The sequence below is a fragment of the Pipistrellus hanaki genome, assembly GCF_964339955.1.
Source record: "Pipistrellus hanaki genome assembly, chromosome: 14".
NCBI lineage: Eukaryota > Metazoa > Chordata > Mammalia > Chiroptera > Vespertilionidae > Pipistrellus > Pipistrellus hanaki.
Window position 1 is genome coordinate 48,924,779 of NC_140516.1, and position 12,235 is coordinate 48,937,013.

Below are 12,235 nucleotides of genomic sequence, written 5' to 3' on the forward strand. Positions count from 1 at the left end.
TGAATTACTGTATGGAGCACAGCACACCTCTCATCCCAGCTTAGTGAACTAGGCTGTGACAACAATGAACAATAAAGCTCTGCTGTGATTAGCCACTATTGGTGGTACCCTATCCTAACTAACCCAGCGTTCCTAATAAACTCCAGAAATGTGCTGCTGAATGTTAAGTTTTCATAGTCCTCAGAAGCTCACTTAGGTTTTAATGATGTTTGGCTGTGCATAAACACGCACACATTTGCCTTCATGGGTCCACTTTCAGCCTATCAGAAAGATCTTCACAGCCCACGCTGAGCGGCAAGCAGGAGACTAGGGGAGTGGAAGTAGCCTTTTAGGAAATCCGTCTATTCCACTGTGTTGAGTTATTCTAAAGTGCTTTTCTAACACCTACTACCTACTAAACGTCATGCGGGAGATTAAGGACAGAAAGGTGAATGAAATGCAGGCACTGCCCTCAGATTGTTCATGGTGGTGGGAGGGGACAGAGGGACTGGTCTGGTAGGGAACGTGATGCCAGGGAAGGTCAGAGGAGTAGGGAAATTCTGCATCACTACCTCCCTCCAAGAGGAGAAGCCTCCAAGAGGGGCCTGAAGAGGATGGAGACTGAGTCACCTGTGGGAAAAGTGGTTCAAAGGGCCCTGTTCTCTGTTGAAGTAACCCCACAAAAACCCTAACTCATTTTCTTACCACTTCTATGCAAGACCATGGGATCTATTCCAGAAACAGAAGCAAAATACAGGATTTCTGTGATTTACAAGGTGATTTCTTCAGGTGGATTTTACTGACACTAAGAAATGAAAGCTCGAACTTCTGAGAAAGTATTTCTCGGTGCTTTAGAAATTTCTGGATTAAGAAACTTCTCCTGTTGTAATTGTATGCATTACTCACTCAGAGGTAACAGCACAGGTGAGCCAGCTGACCCAGAGAACAAACCCAGCACCACGGCCATAGACCTTACCCTAACTCTGTCCCCATTCCCACCCTAACTCTGTCCCCATTCCCACCCTAACTCTGTCCCCATTCCCACCCTAACTCTGACCCCATTCCCACCCTAACTCTGTCCCCATTCCCACAACGTCAGTCACAGGAGTCCAGGAAACTCTGCAGAGAGATCTCTTTAGCACTACTGAGAAAAATGCACAGCATGCGTCCTAGTGATGTGAGTCCATAGCTTCAAAAGGCACTTGTTGTAGATGCTAATGTGAGAAATCTAAAATGTCCCCTCTAACTGAGGGATGATACTGGACGATAAATAGGCATGTGCTGTTTTGTAAAGACAAAACTACCCCCACCCGTATTCTCCCAAATTCCCTTCCCCCAAATGTGAATGGCATGCTCTCCCTCGATCTGTTTATATTCAATCTTATTAACTAGAGCTACTCTATGGTAAATGTTCTAAATTTACCATAAAGGTGATTTTTGCCACAAAAAGAGTAACTTCCCAAAAGCCTGCAAATGTTTCTGTCCTCACAAAATATTAAGAGAATATAAAAAAGAGAAAGTCTTAAGATTTTAAAATCTATTGTTTTTTTTATATGCTTGCAATCATTTTATACATATAACGTGAAACAGCTCTAATTTTTAAAGAAAATGCATTAATACTGAAGTAACCCAAAAACAAAGCCTCAATCTGGCAAAATGCCACACTCACTTTTGAAACCAATGGCAGTCCATGTACTGGTCCAAGCGTAGGGCAAGTGAAGCTTTGAGGACACCTATCTTCCATAGGCTGCCATAATTCAAAACATTCTTCTACCATTTCCCATTTTCTTTCACTCTAACTTACCCACTCTCTAAGTTATCTTGGACAGTTGTTTTCAACAATCTTCTTCAAAAAAAGTTCAGTAAAAGAAGGGAAAAAAATGCAAATGGATTTCTATTTACCCCCATAATTTAGGACTTAATGCAATATGTAAAGTACACTATGTAAAATCCCAAAATAAAATATTTGAGAATAGCATATCAAAACTATTATTAAAATATTAATGCCATAAGATAAAAATGAATTTTTTCTCTATAGTCTATAAAGAAAAGTGACCAAGACTTTCTAAAGCCACAGCAAATACCCATTAATGAAAGAAAAGAAAATACACACTTCCCTCTGAAAGGTTTAAGTGCATGTTTCAATGATCTGTTCGATGATGGAGAGGTGGGAGAGCACCGCCTAAGGGGCTAACTGTCAATGCTGCAGTTTACATTTATTGTGGGACAAAATTAAGCACTGTTTAAATAAAATATGACACAGCAGTCTATACAACGTAACAGCAGCCACCATTATGGGTTCCCTATTTGGAGCCTGGCCTTGTACCTTATACTTTATTTATCACTTATCAGCACTCAGTCCTACCAAGCAGGAATTCTTTTGTTCCAAAGGCAGGGATGCTGAGGTTCACAGAGGTCACAGAGCTACTCTGCCAGGATTCCCACTCAGGTCTGCATACATGAGCGCCTCGGGGGAAAAATGCCATGTTACACAGCAAACATCCTACCATGCATTTCTATAATAAGTCACAATAGATTCATCTTATTCTTTATTTGAGATTCCTTAATTGGCTATTCCATCTTTCATTTCTGCACAATCCATAATCTTAAAGGTGTATAGTTCCAACTTGTACTAAGAAATGGAAAAAGTACCATTATACAACTGAGAACTCATGTTTTCCAAATCTAGTCTTCATTATAGTAATTATTTCTATGACTATAAATGGTTATATAGCTATTTTTTTATGTATTTATAGTGCCCAACAGGGGTCCCTGAATCCCAATAAACATTCACAAATAAAACGACTTCCACCCAGCCATTTGATGAGGACAGTTAACACCTATTATGAAAACCATTAATACCTAAGCCAGTATTTATTGCAGAATAAATAATAAACGGGCTGCTATTGGTCCCCTACTTCAAAATAAACTAGGGTAAGGAATAAGAATCTTTCATCCTTCCAAGATCAAAAGTTCAAATCCAAAGATGTTTGCAACATTGTCTGAATCCATAATTAATTAGAAAAATAAGATAAACATTTTTTTCAAGTAAAATAAAAGGACTTTGGAATATTCAAGTATTTTTTAGAAGGGTATTTGATTCTTTCAAGGACAATACTTCTCAAATAGCACAAACTTACCCCAGGCGAAGCTTACCGTGAAGATGGCATTAGATTTGAAGCCCTGAATTTTGTTGTAAACGGATTAGTTGACTCATAATCAAAATAGTCCTGACGATTTTCACTAAACGCATTAGGTGATTTCAAGTCACAGGGGCTCTCGGCTGCCCCATTGTTGAGTTTATCAGCCCTTCTGCTATCTTTCTTTCCGGTCACTCTTTCAAATAGGCTAACTTTCTCCCTTTTCTCTCTCTTATTTTCTTTTCTTGCTTCAATTGATTTTGAAAATAAAGTCATGCTGCTATCCCAGGATTCACAACTTTCTTCAAATGGATTTTTCTTCCTTGGCAGTGTTGCAAATTTTTGGGGTAAGGAAGCCGTCACGTTTGTAAATGGGTCGTTTTGTCTTCCGAAAGATGGGGCGCCTTCATCCACACTGCGGTCAGGCTGGTTCATTTTAGAGGTATCAAAGCTTAATGTTCTTCTGTGTGGAGATTTGAGACTTCCTGCAAATAATTTTGTAGTCAGTGCATAATCAGTGACACATTACCTCACACTGTGACACATCCTGTGTGCACACTGCTGCTTTTAGAAGGAGCGCAATTAGCTATTTAAAGCTTTAACCTTTAAAATAACCAAAGAAAACAACCCAAAAATGCTATGATATAGCAATCTAGAGTATGTAGGCTAATAATAATTAGTATATTGCTAGACAATCAGAAATTTACTCAGCTCAGAAAGAAAAATAACAAACTAGAATGTCAAAGCTTAGAGGTTCTGCTTGTCAGGATAGTGCTGTAATTCTCAAAGACTTTTTTTTCATCCTTAGTATTAAATTTACTTTCTTTCTTATGAACATAAGTTTTTTCCTAGAAACGTTCTGATTAAATGGAATATTCACTTATGCTTCAGGTTTTCCAGACAGGAGAAGCAACAGAAAAAATGAAGCCAAGCCCTGGCCCGTAGCTCAGTTGATTAGAGGGTTGTCCCTACACACCAAGGTTTCGGGTTTGATCCCTCGTCAGGGCACATACAAGAATCAACCAATGAACGCATCAACAAGCAGAACAACAAATCAATGTTTCTCTCTCTCTCTCTCCCCCTTCCCCTCTCTCTCTATAATCATTCCATCAATAAAAAATTATTTTAAAAAGTTGAAACCAGTTTGGCTCAGTGGATAGAGCCTCGGCCTGTGGACTGAAAGGTCCCAGGTTCCATTCCGGTCAAGGGCATGTACATTGGTTGCGGGCACATCCCAGGTAGGGGGTGTGCAGGAGGCAGCTGATCGATGTTCCTCTCTCATCAATGTTTCTAAGTCTCTATTCCTCTCGGTAAAAAAATCAATAAAAAATATATTTTAAAAAAATTATTTTAAAAAATGAAGCCAGGCCATGAAAAGTGACTGGGTCTCATTTTCTTATCATCACCTAATACTGAATGCAGACAGGCTCTGTCCTTAATAAAATTACCAATTTTGAGGATTGTAGGTATTCAATAAACAGCTGATCACTACCTTTAGAAAACACTACCAAGAAACTGTAATTTTTATTTTTTAGTTTTAGAAGTTAAACTTTAAACAACTAAAGAGGGTTTCAGTTGTTTAAAGGGCACTGCGGATGCCCTTAGCAAGAACGCTCACTCACCACTCTCGGGCACGGCTCCGAAGGGCTCTGCCTGGCGGCCGAGGAGATGCGCTGGCCCCGCCGGGCCAGGCTTCAGCTTCTCCGCCGACACATGGGCCCCCATTAGGTCAGACATCGAGTGCGCAGAGGAGAGCCGCTGAGGCCCCAGAAGGAAAGGCTTTTTCGGTTTAGATTTCAGCTGCATCTCACCACTGGAAAACTCGGCATTGGCATCCGTCACATGGGAACTTGGAATGATTGCAGAAGACGTATCGGAGAATGTCCCATCGTTTTTTCTACCTTTCATCTTATCTTTTAATTTTGCAAAAGGCGATCTGGTTTTGTCCTTCATGGATAAGTCAAACATGCTTGCTGTCATATTGTTCCTCATGAACTGGATATTGACCTTTATCTCACCCCTGTTTTTGGCTCTTTTTCCTTGTTTGGATTCTAATCTAAACCACCTTAAAGAGAAGGAAAAACTGGGTTGTAACATGTAACGATAAGAGGACATCAAGCGTGGCTACATACAAATATCTTCTCGGGCAAAGCTAGTGCCCACGAAGCTATGTAATGGAGGAGATTTGTCCCAGAGAGTACTACTGGTTTTACTCACTGTCAGTTATTACAACTTACCACCATCTCTGGGATGTGATGTATACTGAAGAAGTAGGTTTTCAGTAAGTTTGAGAAGGATTTCAGATAAACTTTTCTTTCATGATTTGAAAATCATTCACATAAAAGATTCTTACCATTGAGAGCTGTTATGTTTCCAGCTGGGGTAAGTGTTGCTAAGGGCCTAAAAACGTTTTTTTAAAATTAAAAGACATTCAAGTACAGACTTTGAAAGAATTCATTGATACAAACCATTTTGAGGCACTATAAAAATGCTAATGGCCACATTTTTTAATAAAGTAATAAACATTTAGTTCCATCCCCAAATTTCTTCCATAAAGACGATTAAAGTAATTTTGTTAATATTGGAGCCCACTACATGTGACTTTTTAATCATGAAAATTGCATATGATGTAATTTAGATTAATATATAATGGCCAAAGCCTTTTCCTGAATAAAAAATGCAAAATGAATAAAAGGCAGGAAGTGACAAATAGTAATAAATCTCATAAAGAGTTTCTAAAGAAAAAACAAAGCCTAAATACTTCCTGCTGGAATCTTTGTTTCATTTACTATTGCTACTGTGACAATACTGAATAAAAATTATTTTAATTGGAGCCAAATCTTATGCTGTTAGGCAGCTCGCTGTGTGACATTGCCCACTGTTACATGATGTATAAGAAACAGAGTTTATTTTGCTTTTGTCCACAGTATTTTTGTCCATGAGAAAGTCTCCAGTTGTCAGTGTCACAAGTGATCATTCTGTAGGGCAAACAGCCAACAAACTGCAAAATCCAGTCGAGAAGACAGTCTCGACAATGTTTTCACATTAATGAACAATGAAGCATAATATGCATTCCTGCACACGGGTTATTATTTAAACACAGCTCTGATCAAGTGTAACAAATTTTCCTAGGTACAAAGGAGCTCTGGTCTAATTTCACATTAGTGCTTTCTCTCACTGTTGCTAACAGGATGTGCCAGAAGAAGGTATATTTCCTGTACCGCACGGGAAGACTGGTCTTTCCAGGCAGGAGAGAAAACGGGCACAGAACCTCCATACCAGCTACACTTTAGCAGGTAACATGCAAGAGAAATCTTTTCTTAGTTAACGTGAAGCAATCCAGTCAATTAAGATCTAGCTTCACCCAAACAAGCAACTTTTAAAATAAAAGAATATCTCATAATAGAAAGCATCAACCTGATACCCTAAAGCAGTGGTCGGCAAACTCATTAGTCAACAGAGCGGCAAACCGCGGCTCGAGAGCCGCATGTGCTGACCACTGCACTAAACTGAGAAAATCCTTTTATCTGAGGCAAATGGCAAAATCTGAAGATGCCGAGGTTGGACCTGACAGCAATAAACTCTGGAAAACAGAATCTTGAACACACCTGGGCACTCGAAAAGTCTGGAAATGAGACAAGGTTATATATCCAGTTACTAACTTAGAATTTGGAAAATAGAATCATTTTCAATGGGGGAGGAACACTTCTGGTGAATGATACTGCAGAAATATTCAGCAACATCTCAGGCTTGACAGAAAACAGGTGAATACACTTTGTTAGAAATATACCAAAACAAGGCAAAAAGAAACCAAGAATGTAGGATTTCCACATGCGTAACAAGTCAAAGCAAACGGAGAAAAAAGTAAAACAATAACCCAATAAATAAAAGGTGGTAAAGGTAATCAAAATTCATAGAATTTTACTAATAAGCCAAGTAAATCTTCTACTTTAACATCCTTATTTCAGAGATGATTAAAATGAGGCACAGAGAATATAAGTAACGTCCAATGTCAAGTTCAAGTCAATAAAGAAAATATCCAAAGCTGATGAATAACATCTGCACGAAAACAGAAGTTCTCCCATATTTGATGAACCATATATGCTAATAAGATTAAAACCACAGCTGGTCATATGTTACAGGCACTCTATTTAATCAACAGCCAACGAAGGCAATGCATTCTACACCAGAGTGTAAGCTCCATGCAGGCAGCTCAGCTCACCTTGCACTAAATAAATGTCCACTGACTTATTTCTAGGACTGTATTTTAAAGCAACCAAGCTGTAATACACTGTGTGCGTATGTCTATGTGTGTGTGTGTGTGTGTTGCATTGTTTTGCTTTTTTGTGGGGAACACTAACGACTTGGATGAGCTTTAAAGAATAAAGCAAGTCAGTGCTTGAATACAACCTGTAAATACTAGTATTGTCTTTCCCAGTTTCCTCCCGAAAATACTGCAAAGAACTGGAACTATACTAATTTAAAACCCAGGCATGACAAATAACTAGAGGTGCTTTGTTTTGAAAGGGAAGTCTTAATGAGACCTTCAAAAATCGCCCCCGAGATAAAACTTGTTTTCCCAGGCTTCTAACAGACAAAATGAAGACATAGCATTTGGGGCTTAGTGGATTAATGGCTGATTTTTTTTTTTTTTTTTCACCTCTTGAGTGCTGGATTTAAACTGTATATGGCCTCTGTTCAATTTTTAGTGGGCACGGGTCCATGTTCAAAAAGCACCACACATGTGGGAACTATTCCCAAGCAATTGGTGCTGTGTGGTCAGAAATGGGACGAGATTGGCAGTGAGGGTGCCAGAGGCCAGGGCGCAGGTGCACTGCAGAGACACACACCAAAGTCCTAAAAACGGCATGTGTTTGAGTCATACCCAACTCTGGGGACTCTGATTGTTATTACTTTTCATGAGCATTAAAAAAAAAAAGTCAACATCACCCACTTCTGTTGTAAAAAAAAAAGAAAAAAAAATTAAATCAATAGATATTACATAACAGCATGAACAATTTTACCATTCTATTATTAAACATTGTATTATTTCCTTAAATCTCGTGCCAGAACCAACCCAGACACCCATGAAAGGGGGAGGCACAGTTCTTTTTCCAGGCTCCGCTCAAAGTGTTCTGCCACAGGCCCCTTCCCACAGCCCTCCTTTAAAAAAAAAAAAAAGGTATTTAACTTCAAGGTATGAAAAGAAGTAAAATAATCGTCTTAGCTATCACACTTCTTTGCCCATCACGACACAACTGGAAGACAAGCTGTAAATACTTGTCCTCAGTGTCAGAAGTAAAGAGTGTCAGACCAGCAGTTTCATGGGACTTCTAGCTCAGCTGGTAACCTTCATCCTTCAGACCAGTTTTCTAAAAAGCACTTGGGAATAGCTGACAAGGCTCAGCAATGTGCAGAATATTAAACATCTTTCTTGCAATACACCAGTGACTCAAGTCTGTCTCTCACTGTGCCACAGGCACAGCTGTGCTGCAAAAGGAAACTATTAAATATATTAAAAACCAAGAAATATTACCAATAAAAGATACCTCATCTAATATGTAGTCCCTGTTTATCCACAAAGAAAGAAAATGGTAGGGGTTTAATAACATGAAAATCGCTTCGAATGCAATAACAACGCAAGCCCTGTTGATAACGTTTTAAAGTGTTTCCCCAAAAAAGTTCTAACCCATTTTATATAGTAGCCAACAGAGAATTTCCTCAGGGCGGCCTCAGTATGACTGTTTACAGCGAAATGGTTTAGAATTGTGATGTTGCCAAAAATAAGGAGTAAAGCAAAGAGAAAGTTTAAAAGCTTATTTCATCCTCAGAATCTCTGGGTTCACAGTGGGGCCTCCTCTCCCTTGGAAAATGTACATTTGAGGGAGGCCTGTAACACAGCATTCATCGCAGAAGTACTGTCAATGCAGTGAGAACAATATACTTCCAAGTTCACTCAAAACACCTTGAATATTATACAGTGGCATCCAAAACTGGTCATGTGAAACAAGTTATTTGATAATTATCCATTTTCAATTTAAATTGGAGAAATCCCTGAGAGGAAACTAAATGCCACTTGGTAGGTATCAAACAGTTTTATTAAAATCACTGACATATACTCAACCTTATACTTTTAAATGCCCTTTCCCTCACAATGTTTTCATATCCTTACCTAGTCTAAATATTTACCTTTGTTTGTCTTACATGCCTAGTATTTCTTATCTCTCCACCCTTTTACCCTGTGCATTCAGTCTTAGGTCCAGATCTGATGGAAAACTTTTTAAAATTAAAATTAAAATTCCAATCAAGAAAAGCTTGAAGAAATGCATAGAAAAACAAAAACAAAAACAAAAAACAAGGGGTGGTCACTTTAAAATAAGAAATTAACCTGTCAAGAAAGTTATCATTATGCAAAAGTTTCTAAAAGCATAACTAAATTTTAGTTATCACTGAAATAAACAGCAAAGCTACTTTGGAAATTTCAATTCCTCTCATAAATTCAACCTATACTGGTCTCTTATTAATTCCATCAATTATAATGTTTTCTCAGAACAGAAAAGTTGTGTTGGAGGAAGGGGTGAAATACCGAGCTCTGAAAAACAAACTACTTTTCAATGTGAGACCTAACACCCTAGCGTTAACTCATATCATGGTTTTTAAAATTAGAATATACTTAGCCTGAGCTAAAGTCATCTATCAAAGGCCACATTTTCATTGGAGATATCATTACACCATCTCATCACAAGAATGGAATCACTGTCTCCAATCTGACGTTCGCTCTGATCTAAACGCACTGGTTTTGCAGAAGTAACTCTGCAGTGACACAGCAGCTCCAAGAAGACTGGAAGTTCAAAGGAAAATGCTGGTGTGTTCGAGTTGAGGATGTGTGCACATACTTTCAAAACTCTTTCTCTGTGAACAGCTTCAGGCACCATCGAGACGTGGGTAACCTGAAAAAGCGGTTGCGTTCCAATAAAGGCCCCTGTGGTTACAATGCTGAAATGACGTACTGAGCGCTCAGTGTGATCCTGTCTCTCTCACAGCCTCAGAGGCCAACCTTCTATGTGACCTCATACTGGCAGATTCGGTTTTCCGCTATTCCGTTTCCTGGAAATGTGTAGTGTTTAAAGACAGCCATTTACACACGTGCTGTTTGAGCCGGTCAACACTGCGACCCAGTCTTCTCATAAGAAACCATGTCCATCGACTTACAGTCCAGTGCAAAGTATTCAACTGTTTAAGGTGAGTACTGGGAACAAATGAGAGGAAGGGACCACCTGAAGACTCCATTTAAAAGAAAAAAATGTTTCTTCTCCAGGGCTATTTTTAACTTCCCAGCCATGCAGCTGGGGCGCTTAAAACTGGGTCACATCCTCCTCCAAAGAAAACCAACGCCCCACAGAGACCAATAATTTCCAAGAACAGAAAAAAAATCCATCCATACACAGCGAAGCGCCCCCAAAGTCAAAGCAAATGACGTCACTTACTCGGTTTTCCTCCTTTGTTTGTCCTCAAAGACGTCATTGAGGTTGACTGCCACCTGCCCCAGGAACTTGTCCAGCCCCACCAGGGACCGGTGCATCACCACCAGGAGGAGGACGAGCTTGTCGGGGCTGCCCCGCACCAGCAGGCCGGGCAGCTCGAAGGAGGCCTCCTCCCTCCAGACCGGCTCCAGGCTCTTCTCGGCCACGGACGTGGAGTACTTCTCCTTGCCCAGCTGGATGATGGTGTACGTGTCATTGGTGCCGCTCTTGCCCTTCGGCCTGAGGCCCCTGGCCTGGAGCACGGTGACCTGCACGTGGGTCGGGAACCACTTCTGGGCTTGCTCGGACAGCATCCCTGGCTCCCCCGGCCCCCCGTTTCCCCCAGCGCAGGCGGCGGGGCCCGGTCACCGCATCCCTAAGGGCACTGGGCGGCCCGGCTTCCCGGGGGGCTGAGGGCCAGGGGCCGCCCCTCCCGGGGGGCAGCCCGGGGGCGGGGACGCGGCCGCGCTGGGGGCGCCCTGTCCTCAGAGGCGCAGGGGCCCAGCATCCCCGGCCCCGGCCGCACCTTCACGCCCCGCCGGCCCCGGGGACGGGCCCTCGGCGGCGGCGGCGGCGGCGGCGGCGGCGGCGGCGGCGGCGGCGGCGGCGGCGGCGGCTCCCGGGCCTGCGGGCAGGTGAGGCCGGGCCTCCGGGGCGCGGGCGGAGGGCTGCGGAGGGGGAGGCGCCCCGCCCGGCCCGGTCCGCAGCCCCGGCCCCGCCCGCCTCCTCCGGGCCAGGCGGCCCCTCGCGCCCCCCGTCCGCCCGCCCCGGGCTCGCCCCCGGCCCGCCGGGCTCCTCCTCCTCGGACCCCGGTAATACGAACCGCCCGCGGCCGGGAGGCCTCGCTCCCTCTCGCAGCCTCTCCCGCCTCCGCCTCCCGCGCTCGGCTCCTCCCCGCGGCGGGGCGGGCGGGGCGGGGCGCGGCGGGCGGAGCGGGCCCGGGGCCGGCGGCGGGCACCGGGGCGGCGGGCACCGGGCTCGGCCGGGCCGGGCCGGCGGCTCCGGGCAGCGGACGGGCGGTGGGGGCGGCGGCACTTCCGGGTGCCCCTCTCCACGCTGCGCCCGGGGACGCGACGGGGCGGGGCCGGGCGGGGTCGGGGGTCAGCGCCGCCCTGGTTGCCGTGGCGACCGAGGGCGCGCGGAGCCCGCTGGCTTCCCAGGCGGGACGCTCCGGGGCTGGGTCCTCCGGGCCGCCGGCCGCCGCGCTGGGCTCCGGGGACTCGGGGCCGCCCCTGGGAGCCCGGCCAGATGCAGAGAGACCCCGTTTCCGTCTTTGGGAGCCGTCTTTGCTGTGTCCCGGATACCTTGTGCCTGGCACAGAGCCGACCTTCCATAAACAGGGATGGAATGAATCAGTCCCCAACTGAAAACAGTTTTCTCAACCGCTTATCCCCTCTTCTTCTTCTGAAATAAAATAAAATAAAATAATAAAATAAAAGGCTGTTAATGGATTGGAATGATTCCCCTCCTCTTCCTCACCCCCCCCCACACACACACACACACACACGCACACAAGGAAAGTGAGAGAGGGGTGCAGATAATTCCGAAACTAACACAGGGATGAATAAAGATAACTGGAGGGGAGGCATTGGG

At 43.5% G+C, this 12,235-nt stretch overlaps 1 protein-coding gene across 3 annotated transcripts in view; it reads right to left on the minus strand.

Annotated features, from left to right (window-relative positions):
- Window positions 1–10,981, minus strand: part of RAB11FIP2 (RAB11 family interacting protein 2) — a 36,329-nt gene extending 25,348 nt beyond the window's left edge. Inside the window, exons 1-4 of one of the 3 annotated variants that reach the window (XM_084904521.1) lie at window positions 10,607–10,981; window positions 4,742–5,184; window positions 3,136–3,604; window positions 2,311–2,430 (exon numbers count right to left, since the gene is read on the minus strand). In XM_084904521.1, coding sequence (XP_084760647.1) covers window positions 2,328–2,430; window positions 3,136–3,604; window positions 4,742–5,184; window positions 10,607–10,956 — 1,365 coding nt within the window. In that variant the 5' untranslated portion in view covers window positions 10,957–10,981 and the 3' untranslated portion in view covers window positions 2,311–2,327. Of the gene's footprint in view, window positions 1–2,310; window positions 2,431–3,135; window positions 3,605–4,741; window positions 5,185–10,606 lie in introns of those variants that run through there. The other 2 variants (XM_084904520.1, XM_084904522.1) reach the window with 2 other exon arrangements.
- Between the last annotated feature and the right edge of the window lie 1,254 nt (window positions 10,982–12,235).